The 18530-nt window shown below is 30.7% G+C and overlaps 1 protein-coding gene across 4 annotated transcripts in view; it reads right to left on the bottom strand.

Moving 5' to 3' along the window:
* Positions 1-4408: 4408 nt before the first annotated feature.
* Positions 4409-18530, bottom strand: part of LOC127717983 (mitogen-activated protein kinase kinase kinase 13-like) — a 79241-nt gene continuing 65119 nt past the window's right edge. For all 4 annotated transcript variants that reach the window (XM_052223856.1, XM_052223857.1, XM_052223858.1 and 1 more), the window contains 7 exons: positions 17571-17679; positions 16817-16926; positions 15903-16019; positions 15046-15174; positions 12407-13238; positions 10796-11098; positions 4409-10413 (listed from right to left, as the gene is read on the bottom strand). In XM_052223856.1, coding sequence (XP_052079816.1) covers positions 10315-10413; positions 10796-11098; positions 12407-13238; positions 15046-15174; positions 15903-16019; positions 16817-16926; positions 17571-17679 — 1699 coding nt within the window. In that variant the 3' untranslated portion in view covers positions 4409-10314. The remainder of the gene's footprint in view (positions 10414-10795; positions 11099-12406; positions 13239-15045; positions 15175-15902; positions 16020-16816; positions 16927-17570; positions 17680-18530) is intronic.

The following is an 18530-nucleotide window of genomic DNA, read 5'->3' as shown; positions in this document are numbered from 1 at the left end:
CTCTAAATTTATTTTTACCTCCTCCTTTTGCAGAAAAATATTTGAAGAAAACCTTGAAAAAAAATTGCACCTCCCCCACCCCACTTTTTCCAAAAAAAAAATAACATTTGAAGAAATGTTCTTTTTGTAAAATGTGGTACAATTTAAGAGACATCAATACACTTAAACACAAGTTATTGTCTGAAAACTAGAAAAATGCTTGTTTTAGATCCTTTTTGGCCCCTAATTCCTACATGGTTTTGGGCAATTACCCCCAACATGATACCAAACCTTCTACTTGTGGCATTGTACCTGTACCTTGCGTTACAATTTCAGAGCAATCATAATACTTATATTCAGGTTATTGTCTTGAAATTAGAAAAATGCTTGTTTTTTAAGGCCCCTTTTTGGTACCTAATTCCTAAATGGTTGGGACCATCACACCCCAAAACAATCCCAACCTTCCTTTTGTGGTATTGAACCTCTTGGTTAAGTTCATAGAGATCCATGCACTTAACTTAAAGTTATTGTCTGGAAACCTAATGTCTTCAGACGAAAACGTGATAGCAATATAGGATCCCAATAAATTTTTGCGGTCGTATAAAAATGTTATTCAAGAAAAAGATATAGAGGAATGCTGAACTAAAAACAATGTATCCTAACTATTATATTGTGAAAAGTCTTTTAACCTAGCCTATACATTACAACTTTTCCCAAAGTAGCCATCATTTTCTATTTAAGAAGTTTGCTATTGCATATAAAGTTTAACAAATGATTATAAAACAATTACCATGTTTCTGTCTTTGATTACTTTTATGTTTCATTTTATATAGTATAAATAAGCTATTTTTATATTTAAAATATAAAATTTTAGTATTTTTTTGTATTGTGGAGACTTGATATTTCTTTTGAAGCATTGTACAGTACTATTGAAGAATTTCTAATCTATTTTATAGTTTTGTAAAATATCATGCACGATTCATTTTGAATAGACCAGATGTTTACATAGGTGGTAATTGAGCTTCCTCTATAATGCTCTACATTCCTTGTTATAGAAGTGCTACAAATTTGATTGACATCTTAATGGATCATGATAATTGTTATCACATAAACTGCAGAAAAGAGCCTACTTTAAAAGCTCCGAGCATCCTCCTCGTAAGAATAAATCTATGATCCCTTAGTCTGCAAAGTATATTTGAAAAACAATTCTCACAATCAAAACCATAAAAGATAACACAAATCGATCGTATGATAAGGGATACCAGTTTAAACGTGATCTTATATCGATGAAAATTATGGCGGGAATCTGAAGAATCACGTGATGATTAAAAATACATGATTTCTATCTTTTTTCGTCATTTTAAAATTATTTAATATTGACGGAAATGATATGATTTATAAGTCTTGGAATACATTGTTTAAACTTGAGCGACGTATTTAACAAAAGTCATACGTTGGCAATAACCGTTCCAATTAGGAACGTACGTCGATTTACGTACGTATGTTATTTTATTGAAAATCTCTACTAGGCCTGACGCTCATTTCGTTTACATAAGATACACCAGTGAAGCTCGCATCAGAACAGTTAAGTCCAAATCATTTACGAGGCTTATGGTTAGGGGCATTGAATACCAAATTCTAAAAAGTTGTGCTAAATGACTAATGCAGTATTGGTATATAAGCCTATAGGTATGACATTAGTGTTTCGAATGATTCTAACATTTTATAAACAGTAAATTTGCAGACAAGAACCACTTCAATACAATTTTATGTCAGCTCAGAAGCGTTTCATCTGGGCTTGTTAAACATTCGTAGACAAGACGCGAACCGGAAGCAGTAACTATCCAATGACTGTAGGGGAGCTACCATTTGATTTTTATGGGGGGTGGGACTAGGATGAAAAATTTTGACCTGCTTTTTTTTTTAGTTGTAATCTCTGTCCTGCCTTTTTATTTTTTACTCTATTCGGTCCTGCCTTTTTTTTTTTACTAGTTTATCCTGAATTTTTTTACACAAATTGTCATCCTGCCTTTTTTTTTACCAAGTTGCTCATCCTACCTTTTTTTTACTCAAAACAACTGTCCTGCCTATTTTTTTCAAATTTCATCCTAGCCCCCCCATAAAAATCAAATGGTAGCTCCCTAACATGTGTAAAAACTTATTAAAGATACAAATCTTAAAATTAAGTGCGCAAACCGCGCGTTTCGTCTGAATAAGACCAATCATCAGTGACACTCGATTCTGAACAGTTGGAACTCTAAATCATTTACGATGTTAAAATGCTTTGAAACCAAAAATTACAAATGTAAACAAAATGCATAATATATGTATAAGAAAGTCATGAATTGATTGTATCAATGTACAAATGTATTAAAATTCAAATACAACTAGTTCTTTTGATTAGAGAGAATTACTTCACCAATTACATGTCCATCCAAATGCATATGCGTATTTACCGAAGTTAGTACTTTGGCAGTAAATAATACTCATGGGTTGTAAAAAGTACAAATCAGTATCGTCCAAAGGACTGCTTTAGGGTGTACTTATTTAGTTAATTTAGTTACTCTGATTTGCTGACCTAATGAAATAGTATAACAAAAATACCGAACTCTTAATCAAATTAAAAAAAAAGGAAGTCCATTAACACTGACAAAACCAAACGCTATCGACCAAAGGAACAAATGAAAAACAACTGCCATATTCCTGACTTTGTAAAGGCATTTTCCGAAGAAAATCTGGTTTTATGGCTGGCTAAACATCCCACTTGTATGACAGTTGCTTATAGTTTTGAAATAGAGGTAACAGTAGTTTATCGATGGTCAAATTTCATAAATTCATTAGGAAGATACACATCAAGGTGAAAACACTAAAGCAATCGCATAAACTGTCCCAAGGACAGTGATCATGTGCATCGACAGGGTAAGCGTCCCCTGATAAGCATGCATTACCCATCATATGAATATACACTCAGCCAAAACGTCAAAATCGATAAAAAGGACACAATATGTAAATTAACAGAGCAGACAATTAGTCTGTTATCTAAAGATTCCAAAGACAACGAAAACATGTCGCTAGGGAGTTGAGACACATTATATCAGTCAACCAATTGGTGATGGTGACCGTAAAACTTGTGTAGAGTCGATTTCAGTAGTTTTTCCCTTTTAACTCTGACGGAGTAGTTTTCTGTCAGGAGCATAACCCTGTTAACGAAGTCCACATAGGGTAAACATATACAAGCGTATCGTATTACTTGAGATATGTTAAAATTACATGATGAGGTCTATTTATCAGATACTATAAGCAATAGGTGAATTACATTTGGTGTATGGAATGATTGTGTGGTGTACATGTTCTTCTGGTATGTTGACCTTGAAATCGATTCCATCTCTGTTTTTGTCTGTTTCTGGAAACTATGTCCAATATGTTAACTATATTTAGCGTGGACATTTTTTAAAATAGCACGTGAAAAGATTAAAATAGAATACTGATGACTTGAAAGAAATTTTGGGGAATTCATGAATTGTTTCCTGTATTGTCCATGAATACTAGATAAGATCTCTTTAAATGTTTTTTGTCTATATAAAGCTCTAATTTTTATTTTCAATTTTTATCTCCAGTGGTTTTGTGCTTGAAATTGAAAATTAGTGAAAAAGCACAATTAGATCAATTTTAAATACTACATTAACTATGTCATTATTGATATTTTAAGAAGAGATACTAGATTCATGCACCATACACAATTTATGTATTTTTTTGGGCAATTATGGTTATACGCAACCACATCATTTTGTAGCATAAATATCTCAGCATAAATTTTATTGATTATAATATTTCTTGAAATGTTCATCAGTCAGGGGTCTAACTTAAACAAGTTATTAGAGAAAATGACATACATAGTGTTAGTGTTAGAATTCTGATGGAGTTATCTCCTCCTGTCATCATTGTGTTGCTTTTCCCAAAATAGTAACTCCTAATATCTACTACATGTTATCTCAGAAATAAGGGGAGGTCAACCTTTTAGATAATATAGATTTGTACACACAATGTTACTTTTTGCCCATAATAACACTTGGATGTTGTTGCAAAATTACTATACAAGAAAGACAACTCTAATAATTTTCCACAATAACACTATGCCTGTTATTTTCTCTAATAACTTGTTTAAGTTAGACCCCTGACTGTTCATGGATAGGTTGTACAGAATGTTGTGTTCAATGCACTATGTTTTGTTTATCTCAAAAGTAGTGATAAAGTCTGGAGAAAATTGAAAACTATCAAGCCAGCGACATAAGGATTTTGATTGCATGAATATAATCTTTACCCCAAAAAAATTTTACTTGATATAAACAAAACCACCAAAACAAAGGGTTTTCAGGCAATCTTTACCCCCAAAAATGTTGCCTGATGCAGAAAAAAAAACACCAATACATTCAGTTCTTTATTTATTTATTTGCACTGCACAACAATAGTTTTTTCTTGCATATCCAATGTTTTCTTATAATCCTTTATTTACAAACAGTAAACAAATACCTGTGGAATGTACACAGACTTTAAAATAAATAAGAAAAAAAGTTTTAAAACTGTTGACAAATAACATAAAAATTTCAGAGGTATATCTGTAAACTTTGAAATTAATGATATGTAAAAAGCATGATTATGATTATGGAAAACAAACAAAACATTGATATAAGACAATCGAAAAAAGCAGGTTTTGCAAGACAGATTTTTTTTCAGTTTTCTGCACTCTTAAGAATATCTAAGAATTAGTTCATTGTAGTCATATGCACTACTTTTTGTAAAGTTTCAAAATAATCACGATGAGATAAGGTGACAAGAACATTTTTTTCGCAACATAATTAAAATTTCTTTTAAAGAATCTTTTGGCCTTTCTTTTATTTAAATAAAATTATATACTTACGGATATTGGTTTTTAAAAATCTGTTTTATTGTTTTTTTCGCAACATAATTAAAATTTCTTTTAAGGAATCTTTTGGTCTTTCTTTTATTTAAATTTAAGTATATACTTACGGATATTTGTTTTGCAAAATCTGTATTTTATTGCATGATTTGTGCTTGTCTTTAGGAGGATGACAGTTGTCACTGTTGAAGCAGTAACTGCATACCTTTATAGAGAACCTAAGTTCATCCCTGTTTATTTGGTTGGGTTAAGTTTGATAAATCTTTACTTTTCAGGGTAGTGTTTTCTGTACTGTTGTCTTTTTTCTTAATTACTGAAAAAAAATTTAAATTTAAGCCTAAAACGGAATGAGACGATGAGTTAATTTTGGTTTAATATCGACTTGGTCTAAGACCCAGTTTTTCATTAAACACTGACTTATTGACTGAACTTTTGAATTTAACACACTCAAACAATGGATTATTTTAAGTTTAGATAGTTTTTTACAAATTACTAGGCTCATGGTAAGAAGAATACTATTCTCATATGTAAGAAATTCCTTAAAGGCAGAAAACTGAAAAAATCTTTTAGGTTGACATTTTTTAAGGGAATTCTGGGTAAAACAACTCAAGCATGACATGATTACTAAACATAACCAACAATTATAAATGACATAATGATATATCTTCAAAAAACAAATAACATTGGATAAAATCTCAACAAGATCATAATTATTATCAAAATGACAATCCATATCTCATTAATAACTTATATAATCACAACAAAAAAACATAAAATTCTTCTACAGCCATTGTAAAGAATGCAACCTTTATTGTAGTGCTTGAATATAGTACTCAAGCTTTACCCTTTTTTCATGATCAGATATCTTATATGCACCATTATTTTTTACAATTTTGAAATAATAAGACTATAGTGTCTGTCGAACAAGTCAGCGTCTTATATCATACAATAAAAAAAGCATGCTGACTTATTAGATGGACAATACTACCTGATTTGACTGTAAATCAGTACTTCAATGGTCAATCTATGACTCATCAAAGCCACAACAAATGACCTATGTTCGTAAATTGTTTTCATAAACTTTTCCGACAAAATGTTTCTTGATAAAATAACATTTGGGAAACAATCAGCATGCACTTTTACTTCATTAATCACATACAAATGAAAACTGATATTTTGAGTTTGATATTCCTAGTTGCTGCTAAAATTAAAAATGTCAACATTTTCATGGAATTATGTCTTTTTCAATAGAAAAATTATAAAACAACATAAAGAAGAAGCATATGTCCATGTGGTTGGTTTTTGAGATGCAAGCATTGGAAAAATTTGAATTTGTGGCAGGAAAAATATGTCTTGATTTTTCATATGAACTATATCAGAAGAAAAGGATGTTAAACTGTGTAAAAACTATGTTAGGAATAACAAGCGTTTTAAAAATTTACCATAAGTGTTTGTGAGATGTCTCTTGTTCAAATATTGAGAAATATGAGTGTAAAAAATAAGTAAGGCAAAGCATTGGTAAAATCCAGAGGGGTCACAAAATATTTAGGAAAAGTCCTTAAGTTATGAGCTCATTAAACCAGAGCTAAAAATACATTTTGTGTTTCTTGGTCAAATGGCTTGCATACTGTGCTAACATACATCAACAGAAATTTTCTACAAACAAAACATTTAGTCACAAAACAACAAAACACAATGTTGTAAAATAAGACTATAAAACTCAATATCAGCAGTGAAATAAAAATTTCAACATCACAGATTTTTAAGGACTAAAATAATGTATAGAGATCAATGGGTTTAATGCAACAAACCTTACCTTACAGTATTCAAGGGGAAAGGGGGGTCTGAAAACCTTCATTTTTAATATTAACTACATTGCCAAATTTAAAGTTCCAATCCACATCAAATTTTCATGAGGAAAACCGTTGCAAAAGATTTTAATTAATCTTCTAAAGAGCCGATTTCACTTCCTTATTATATTATTTTTTTTTATTTCTTCAATTTTGTCAGTCTTAAAAAGTGTGATGGTGGAAGGACACATTATTATACGACAGAATAGAGTAACAGCATTAATATTTACTTTAAGCTGCTGGGAATTCATTAATTTTGCAGGTTATAATATTTGTAGATTGAGTAAAATATGAATTTTTCCTGGATACTTTATTTTGTGGGTTAAATTTTTTTATATTTGAAATCATGCTTAACCTTTACCCCTGAAATCCATGAAAATAAGTACAGTACTAATAATAATAAAAAATTACATAAAGTAAGGATTGTTTGTTGGTAATAATAAAATCTACAAAATAAAATAAGTAACAATCAAAAGTAAAATTTAAGATATTGCAGACAAAACCATTAAAAAATAATAACAAAATTCTACAAGGCAAATAGTACTTCTATAGTCACATGACTACAGACCTAAAACGTTAACTTTTATACAAAACATTTCACATCATTGACATCAACAAATATATGTGAAGTTGTCTCCCTTGTAATAGCTCTTTTTTTTATAGAGACCACTCTTGGTGATATCATTGCAGCATGTTTGTCTTGTGGGTAGACAGTTTTTGGTTCGATACCATACTCATGTGCAATAATATCTCCAATCTGAATATGTATATTGTTTTTTTATCAGTTTTTCTGTACCACATAACTTTTTAACTCAATATCATCAAAAGCTTTGCAAACTCAAATTGAATTTTTGTCACTGTAAAATATGAAGAACATTCTATCAATACAAGAATGACAAAATTAAATTAGCCAAAACTCAGGGTATTGATCACAAAAAAAACATTGTTTTGTACAATGAAAGAATAAATGTTAACAGTCCTACCTTTCATTCTCACTATATATCAAATTTAACATTTTAAAATTATAATAAAATTTAACTTTTTTGAAAAATTTAACCAACATATTGCATTTTGCTTGAATTATATATACCATATAACAATATTTTTTTTCACAATTTGGCAAATCACAACAATTATTTGTTATTTGTAAACATTTCTGCAAAGGCTATGTAAAAATAAATGCTTGTTTTTTCAGACATGTTTGCAAGCTGGAAATTGGAAAATAAAGAACATTTGAAAAAGGGGGATAATAGGATGATGGGAGTGTTTTAAAATGATCGTGACAACCTATAAAGGCCTTGAACACGGCTACCTATACATCAAAGAAACAGTACTTATTTTTCGTTACAAAATTATACTTTCATCTTATTTCTAATTACTATAAACAGGGAGAGGCGAAATGGAAAAATCTACTCATCTACCTAACATATCGTGAAACAAGAATGCAGATAAGAGTAAGCTAGGTACATCCTGGCTAAAGATGAGGGAAAATATGCTTGATGGTCTAACATCTTTAAAGGGAGGCAATAAAGTAAAAAAAATTGATTGCTTTACATATCTAAATATAAAGAAAGGTAAGGTAACACAGCCAACGATTTCTTGTCAAATATACAAGGAGAAAAAAAATTCTAACTTGGCTTGCAAACATGTATTAAAAAAACAAGATTTTTTTTTTCTGTTGCCTATATAAACATTCCAAAATAACCATAAATAACATTAATAATAATTCTGTATTTAAAAGAAAAACCAACATTTCAATAAAATTCTTCACAACCTTCATCCTTTGACCTCTAACAAGGACATAATAAAAAATATTCCTAGATACCTATTGCAGTTGGATCCTTTCAATGAATATTTTTTTTCATTTTTGTCTGCCCACTGCAATTTTTAAATAATTCTAGAAATATTTCAATTAGTCCTAAAATGCTTATTTAGAAACACTCAGACACAAATACAAATAATATAATTGAATGAATTTCTTTTATTGATATTCAACTAAATGTAAATAATGCAGTGAAAAGGGATAGCCTCCTAAATTTAAAGTCAGCTATTAAGGGACATAAAAAAATAAATTCAGTTGAAAAAAGGGGGAGGGGTTGTATCAAGCAAAGCACATCCAAATTTAAATGGCAGATATTACGGGTTTTATCAAGCGAAGCAGACCCAAAATTAAATATCAGTTTTTTTCAAGTTGTATCAAGCAAGGGTCAAAAACATAGCAGAAATACTTTTAAATGCCATTTGACTTTATAAATGATATGACTATGACTTTCATGTGAGACTAGAATCTAAATTTATGTAACACTGAGTTAAAAAATACCATCAAAACTTGATTATGGATTCAAAATTAGAGACATTCTATCCATTACCTATCAAATTTACTTTTTATTTAGTATCAGAAACCTTCTGATCAATGACCAATCAAATTTGTTTGTGAGTCATAGGCAAGAATTTTTGTTTTCTCTGATCCATGACCAATCAAATTATGGTTTAGGATTCAAAATCAGAGATATTCTGATCCATGACCAATCAAATTGGTTTAGGATTCAAAATCAGAGATATTCTGATGCATGACCAATCAAATTGGTTTAGGATTCAAAATCAGACATTCTGACCCATGACAATCAAATTATTATTAAATAATTTTAATTATAACAAAGTTTTGATGGTATAATTTAACTATCTGTAACAATATTTGGTCCAATACAATGTAAAATATACATATAAATAGAATTGCTTTTCAAAAATGGAATAAATTCTTATCATATTAGGAATAAATATGAACCTGCACATCTAAACTTGAGCATTCATTCAAACATGGAATTGCACAATAGTTATCTACCCTAACTAAACTCTTTAATAAAAATTCATAAATTATCTCCCTGTAAATTTCTTGACTGCCATGTTGTGTTGTTTTACGGTAACATTGAAGCCAAACTGATGAATTGCAGACTGTATATTTATTATATTTGCCATTAAAAATATGTAGACTTGCCTCAAAAATTTATAGAATATGAAATTTCATTTGTTTGCACTTTCATTTAACTATGTTTTCTTCTCCAGTCAATGTGACCCAATAATTTTTGCTTTGTAAATAATCCAATTCAATTTTGCCAAAAATAAATGATCTCTGTTAATGAAAAGTTCTATTAATATCAATCCTGTCAAATCCTTAACTGTTACCATTTTCTTTAACAATAACCAAATAAAACAAAGTACATCTATAAAGTTTCAAGTAGTTCTCAATAAAAATAAGAATGTAGAGAAAATTTTACAGCCTTTTCATCAAAATGCAAATAGAGCTCCATTAAACCTAAAAGATAATAATTTTCACTTTTACATATGCCAATGGAATAATTCCATGTATGCTATTTTCAAAATGATTTGTTGAAAGTGTAAGGAAGACATAATAAACTGTTCAAAACAACAACAAATTTCATCATCCTCTCACATTTCATAACTTGACCTTTATTTGACCTCTAAAGCCCATACAGAACTACAAAAATGTATTTATAGCACTTCTATAAAACAGTTACAATAACATTAACAGCTGTAACTATGGTTACGTCACCATCCTTCAGCTTCCATTCGTCTTGCAGGCCGATGGACAGTAGTTGAGACTGTAATGTCGGAACACTCATCCGAATCTGATGTTAAGTCAGAATTCTGTTAAAAAAAAATATTCCAGATTACTTTGGTTACAAAATAGACTATCCTTACGTTTGTACAATTCTCATACAGTCATTGTTAAATCTTTATACTTTGGAAATTTTGAACTTACTGTTTTTTTTATATATTTGACCTAGAGTCCTATAAGTGTTGTGACTTTCTGTTTGTTTACCAAACTGTAGATGCATGTACATGATAACAAGTTAATAACTGTAATCTACTCTGACTAAAATCAAACATTTATTTTTTTAATACATTTTTACATTATAAACTTTATAATTCTGTTATTTAAGCTTTATTTTTTTTGTAATTTCTGTTTTTTATTAAGTATTAACTTTAGAGTTGAGATTATTGTAAATTAAAATTTATTTTATATTACCTCATACAAATGTTCCGGAGATACAGAAACTTGATCCCTCATTTTTCGTACTGTATATTCTCGATCAGAAAGTCCGTCAGACACATGAATCACTGCACAATTTGCTAGTTCTAAATGTAAATTGTCTGAACTGTTCGTAGATAGTAATCCATCTGGGGTTAATTGTTCAGAATGTTCACTTGTATTTTCCTCCTCTGATAGAATACCTTCCGAACTTAATGTTGAACAATAAGACTGTCGACTTCTACGAATGTCATCCTCGCTTACTTCCCCTTCCTCTTCAGACCATGAGTCTTCTGAATGCTAAAATTTAATAATTCTATAAAAGTTCTGCATCAAAACCTAGTTAAATAGTATCTGAGATCTAATAAAAAAAAAATATGCATGCTTTAACAGCTGAAATCATTGGTGTCACTGACAAGTTACTTTGTTTAAGGAAATTGAAGCCATTAATTGAAGAAAAGTTTTGTTTTAATTGTTTATTGTATCCTATATATATATATATATATATATATGCATGCAATTTATTTTATTCTGTCTGCTTATTGTAAATGGTTCCATTGAACCCAGAGTTTTGTCTGCTGCTGTCAGTGAGAAGGTGTAATGTTGACTACCAAAAAACTAGATCCATTTATCAATAAAACATGGAAAATGATAAATACAATTTTCTAAATTTTGCTCAGAAAGTTATTTCTAGATTTCGAAAATCTTAGCCTTTTTCATTTTTAACTTTGTAAAAATCCATGAAGTTTTGACAAAGTTTTCCAAATTCTTGAATCTAAATCTACCAGCAGACTGCACCTAAATGTAAATGTATAATACTGTAAAAAAAAACAAAAAAACTTTGCTCTAGATGTTATCCTTTTTTTTGAAGAAGCTTCTATCAATAATAATCCTGAAATTCCATAAAGCTTCAAGGTCTTAAAAACTTACACCACTGACAACAATATCACAACAACAACTGAATCCTGGATCACTATAGCATGCTCATTTTCGTGACTTTCACAGATTCAGACGAGACAAAAAATTTAAGAATGTTCGCTCTTTTGTTTCAAAATAACAAGCTTTTTAAAAGACTTATAAATTGATAGTATATAAATAGCGGAACTTAAAAAGTAGATAAATGTCAGGTCCGTGACCTTGTTTTTGAGATATAATCCATTGAAAATTTGGTGGGAAATGATTCTCTCTAGATTTTTGATACATTTGACATTGGCACCTTTTTTCTTTCAAAAACTATGAAAAAATAACAAGGATTTTATAAGAATTTCAAAAATTGCCTTTTTAAAACTAAATGTAATAAAAATATGAAAAGAAGAATAGTGTTTACCAGGCAAAATTATTATTGGCACTACATAGGTAATAATAGAGGATTTCCATTATCTGACAAAAAGTCACAAGGAAGAGTGGCAAACATCCTTAGAAAAGATCCAATAATTAAAAGATAGGCTTGCAGTATTCAGGTTGACCTTTTTGTGTCCTTAATTTTAAACATCTGAAAGTTTCCAATTTTTTATTTCGTTTGTGAAGAACTATAGGAAAGACATCGTCTTTCATAAGTGCTAATTCAGAGTAATGTGTCAGTTTACCGCTATTAATAAATTGCCGTACCTTAACAGTTCTAAATGTCTTCCTTTCCCTCAATCGTACATTTACTGGCTCCGAATCTGTGCTATCCATCCTATGTGAATTTATATTTAAAGAAGGAGAACTCCGAGGATCACTTAATCTACGATTCAATGCAGTGTTTATAATTGTGTTATCGTCTGTATTAACGTCATTTGTAGTGGTCGTTAAATTCTCTGTAGTTGTTTCTGTGTCAAAGGAACAGTTTAAATTCTCATTTGAATCTTTTTCTCGTAACGTTGGTTTTGATTCATTTACATTTTCATTGTTTTGGTTTTCAATTCCAATTATACTTTTTGACTCCACTACTGGACTTGGACTTGACGAGGCCGCCGTGTCAGCAGTTGGACTATCGTCAACACTTATTCTACTAGATCTTTTACTACTACATGTATTGTCACTACAAATTCCCTCACACCCAAAACACACATCGTTTAAATTTTTATCCGTTAAATCCCTGTCACAATTTTGATAGCTATAACCTTCATCACCATGACAACCAAAGTCATGATCTTTATGGCAATATTCATGCTGGTCCATCGAATGGTATTCCCTCACTGCAGTACCTGGCCCCAGATATTTAAAAACTCCAGGGGCAACTGTTCTTGGATCACGTTGTAACTGCATTTGCTTAGCATGTAATTCTTCATGAAGGGCATCTTTTGTAGGACTTTTGGCAGGACTTGAAAAGATACTGCTCAAAGATCCTTTACTTCCCTTTCGATGGCGGCTTTTTCTCATTCTGAGTTTAGTTGGAGATGGCAACACAAGTTCTGAACTTGTTGTCAAACTACTATCCATATTAATATTCTCTGGACTGAAAAAAAAAATTTGTTTTATAAAAAAAAGAAGCGTTTAGTACTCAAAGTTCTAATATTTAATATCTTTATTATGTTATACAAGGTCAGGAACCTTGTTAATAATAAATTCTGTTTTTCCTCTTTTTTTTCAATAAGAAATTTGTATCTGTTCAAGCTAATCACAACCTGTATAGACTTTTAAAGCTTAACACTTATCCATTGTTGTAAAAGAGTAAAGATGTATTGACCTATAAATGCCTGTTTTGTGTTGTTGGGTTATAAATGTCTTTTGGTTATTTGTGTTGTTTTGTTGCTGTCTCGTTGAAGTATACCCCATAATTCCTTTTATCAATATCTAAAGTGTATCCAGAATGAACGTGCTCTTAATTTGTCTTTTGATGCTTCAAAATTGCAATAATGTATCATCGAAACTTGAGATTTTTTGTGTTTGCTTGTGTGTGTGCACTGTATAGAATCATAATTGACTGTTGGACTAGTCGCATATTTGTGTTCTAAATACAATGCTCATTATTTAAGGTGGTACCTAACACCTTGACTAAAATAAATTTGGCTCGTTGAATTTTCATAAAAATTTTACAAAATACTTACTTTGACCCTTTGACAAAAATATAAAAATTTCAAAAACTTTGAACCACACATTTTCTCGGAAAAATTTCATTGGATATATAGCAGTTTGACAAACACTAATTTTGATCATTGAAAAGCTTAATATTTTCTTTACAATACAACTTGATTAAAACATTTAGCTGATTTTTACAGAGTTATCTCCCTGTAGTGTTAGGTACCACCTTAACTGACAAAGGTTTTTTAAATAAGTTGCCATAGTAAATTATTGAATACCATGTGCACTGAGTTAATTCAATCCCCCCTCCTTTATTTTTGAATAAAACTGCCTTGTGAATGTGACAAGAATGCATATGTAGTTGTGCTCCACAAAAACCACTCGTAATTTAAATTATCTGCAAACAGGGAGTTAGTTTCTAACATATCCGAAAGTGCTCCTACGTTACAACCCATCACTGTCAATCTGCAGACAAAATATAACAATTTTGTTCATTAGTACTTGGAGAAAAGTGTGACAATAAATTTAAAGTTCATTCAACATACTGAGAGTTCAAAGAACAGACAAACAGAAAGAAGGTGTCTGACAGATCATGTTAAGTGTTCACACTTTGAAAACTCATTACTGTCAAACTGCTGACCATTTATGAAGTCATTCTGTCGAGTAGCATTTGAAAAAAGTGTGACAGAAATATTTGTTAGATAACAGACGAATGGAAGATTGAATGGACGGAAAAGGTGAATGCAATATAGCCCAAGAGAGGGGGTAAAATAAAACCTTGTAGGATAAGTGCCAATTTTTGTAAGAATCAGGCATTTTAGAAGAATTTCAAAACATGGCCAAAAATAAACCACCTACCTAACCATCCTATTTTAAAGTTACTCTCATCCTGAGTTAGAAATAGTAGGTCTTTTCAGTGTGTCTAGTAATTCAAGAAAGATCTACATAACTTTTGGTTAGAATAATAGCAAATAATGGAGTTAGCTCCCCATAACTAATAATTTCTAGTGCATTTCAACCAAATCATATCTTGAAATTCCAGAACAGGAAAAGGAAACGAATGTTATGTTGGTGCACCAATATACAATTTGAACATAAATGAATGTCAACTTGAGTGGGTTTTTGTTTGTCATGTTTTCATCACTGCCTGATTCTTAGGCAGACTGGCACTTAAGGGACTGATTTGTAAATGTATTAGTACCTTGTAGGTTCAGAGACTTGACTTTTAAATGTATTAATACCTTGTAGGTTCAGAGCCTGACTTGTAAGATCTCTTTTTACTCAATCTTTCTAACCTCTCTTGAGCTCTGATTACTGGTCGTACAATACTTTTCCTTTTCTTTGCATACATAGCAAGCTGTTGTTCTCTCCTATAAATAGAATTTTATTAAAACTGAAATTATGAACAACTACAGGTAGTCTTGATAAAAATGAACGATATATGACACTTTACGAATATTATTTTAACTTTTATTTTCATTTTTGAAATTTAATACTCATTTTTTTGCATTGTCCAAGGGCATCACAATCGAGTTTATTAATGATTAATGAAGGGTTATTTCCCTTTACCCAATGGTCCTTTTTTACAATATGAAATTCTACATTGACAATTTTGCATCAATAATATATGAAATAGGTAGTCATTGATTTGATAAATGCTTAAATTGTTGTACACATAAAATGCATTTCCATTTAGTATGAGTAAAATCCAGTGTCTAAAATGACATAAGAACTGAATACATCATAGAGCAGTCTCTAAGAAATTGTATTACCTTTTTTAGGCCTCTAAGTAGTCATATTGTTTTATTAGTTTTATGTTGTATTATTTTAAGGCCTCTAAGTAGTCATATTGTTTTATTAGCCTCTAAGAAATGTTATTATTTTTTTAGGCTTTAAGAAATTGTATTTCTTTTTTCCCAAAAATTTTCAGATATTTAGTGAATAAATATAGCTCATTACAAACTAGTTCAAACTGTTCTCAGACTTCATTATATTTACCAACCGTGCTAGACCCTTATGGGTAGTCAAGGTTGTTAAACACCCCCTATTATTAGTATTAGAAGTACCGCTTTATAATAAACCTCAAGAAATTACTAACTTGATTAGCTCCCTTTCTCTTTTTTCCAACTGCAACATACAGGCTGTAAGTTCCATGTACAAATTATTGGCTCTCTCCAACTTTCTTTCATAATGATCTCGTACATCTTGTGCATGTCTGTAATATCAAATTCACATATAAGTATGTTGACAATTTTTATAGATACTGCAGATACATTTATTTTCGTGGGTACCAATTTTCGCATCTTGAGGAAAAATTGTATTTTATGGTTTTGACAAAGTTCGCATATAAGCCTTAAGAAAGATTTTACTTCTTTGATCATTTAAATTCATCGTTCAGCTATACCCTTGAAATCCACAAAATGGATATCCCACAATAAAATAATGATTCCACAGTACCTGAACAAATTTCAACCAAATTTCATTTTACTAATACACGTAATAATACAAATTTTACCAATTATATAGGTGTTACACTTATAAATAAATATCAGAGTCAAGCTTAAAAGAATGTAAGGGATCATCTTGACTTGCTTGTTGGTTCATCACTGATGATCTTCGAGTGCTTGTCATGAAGAAGAACAGAAATACAAGTTATTCATTTCCTTATTTTATTGGTTACAGCTGTTTGGTGTAATTTTTGCCTCTTCAACACCCCAGACTCCAGTGAAGGATCCAGGTAGGGTGACGAGGCTGTATGCCCCCTTTTAAAAGCCCCTAAAAAATTATCTCATGCTTTACAAGATATATATGATTTCATAGCATAAAATGGTCCAAATTTTTTTAACTTACACCACTCAGCAGTATATATTTTGTGGTCTGGAATTACATCCCCCTTCATAAATCCTTGATCTGCCCCTGCATTCCATTTTTTTAAGTTTGCAGTGAGCGAGGGGGTATACCTTTGCTATAAGTTTGCAGCAGACAAGTGGGTGTGATATAACCAATATTTACCTTAGCTCCTCCCTCCTCCTCTTGACTAGCTCCTCCTCTAGGTGGGGCATATGTGTTCCTTCACATCTGATTAATTGTAACTGTTCCTTAATTTCTTCTTTCCATATAGTCTACAATATTCAAAATTCAAAGCTTATATGACAGGTCATTTAATATCTAAAATAAAATTCAAGGTCAAGAGACATTTCCAATTGCAGTAACCACAATCTCATCCTCTTTTCCTCCAATGTTACTTATCACCAATTTTTTTTCCTTACATCAGCAACATGACAGATGCCATATGTGGAGTAGGATCTGTTCACCCTTCTGGGGCTCCTGAGATTACCCCCAGGTTTTTGATGCAGTTCATGTTACTTAGTCTTTGGATTTCTATGTTGCCTTTTGAATACTATTGTATTTCTTTTGATTTGTTTTTCCTTTTTTTTTTGCCATGTCGTTCTCAGTTCTTTGTGGACTCATGTGTTTGAATGACCCTTTGGTATCATTCGCCTCTCTTTTAATATTCATAAACATTCAAAGTCAGGTGACAGCTGGGACTATTAGACAATGTATTAGTCCCAGGTGACAGGTTATTTATTTTTCATCAGGTTTTCCAAAAAATGAAGATTAGAACTAAATACAAATCCTCAATTATCATCTGTGTTTATTTTCATGTGTTATAGTCATTTTAGACAATAAAGTGTCCAATTGCAACAAGTAAGTGTATTTGAGTACCAGATATCTTGTACCAAATGAAAATATTTTTAATCCTTACCTGCGCTTCAATAAAATCTTGATGTTTAAAGTTGAGTAGTTCAGGGGAGGCAATTTCTAGGTGCATTAAAATCTGTCGGAATGAAGGTCTATTTCTTGCTTTTGGAGACCTGAAAATATTTTATATAGATCTAAAGACTGTTACTGGTATATTCCTCCTTTCTAAGGAGCACTCCCTAAGGAGTTTTATTAAATTAGATTTCAAATATTAGTATATATACATTGATATTTACAGGGAACACTGTTCACTAAACACATTCATATCTAAATTCCGTTTCAATAAAAAAAAAAGTTATGCATTTTGAGATTCTCCGCCAATCAACCACTGTGTAGGAGTTCCCCTTTTACTCAAACTCTACAGTTTCATCGATCTTAAATGGGATATTACTGGACTCTTTGTCACTGTCTGATAAATCTTCAGAATTTTTGACCTTGGATGTAATACATACTAGCCTATCATCCTGGCTCGAGGATCTGGAAATTTTTTCACACAATTTCGGTCATTTTGAGATGACTTGAAAGTTGGGGTCTATTTTTTTCAAACTGTCAAAATTATTCATACTAGATTTAAAACTTTTAATCAATGTTTTCATGGCATTTACTTCATGAAGTTTCCTACTGTTTTTCTTAAACATTCAAGAATAAGCCTTATCTATGCTTCCATCAGTAAGGCTAGACGTGGAAGAATTTATTTTACCCATACTGTACAGCACTGCATTTCTGTGTATGTGTGTATAATAGCTACACTAGTTAGTTGTTAACTAAAACTTCACTAACAATATAAATCATTAAGTTTTGATTATCATGTCAAGATATTTATTTAACTTATTGCAGAATTCTCGTGAATTTCAAATGATTTTTGATGAAATTTGTGGCAAGATGATTATTGCTGTGGATATGTCAGCAATTTGACACTATCCCACAATGCATCATTCTTAATATCCAATAAAAGTAAACATGT

The sequence above is a fragment of the Mytilus californianus genome, unplaced genomic scaffold, assembly GCF_021869535.1.
Source record: "Mytilus californianus isolate M0D057914Y unplaced genomic scaffold, xbMytCali1.0.p SCAF_10, whole genome shotgun sequence".
NCBI classification, from domain to species: Eukaryota; Metazoa; Mollusca; class Bivalvia; order Mytilida; family Mytilidae; genus Mytilus; species Mytilus californianus.
Note: the sequence above shows the minus strand (reverse complement) of the source record. Positions and strands in the feature narration are given on the sequence as shown.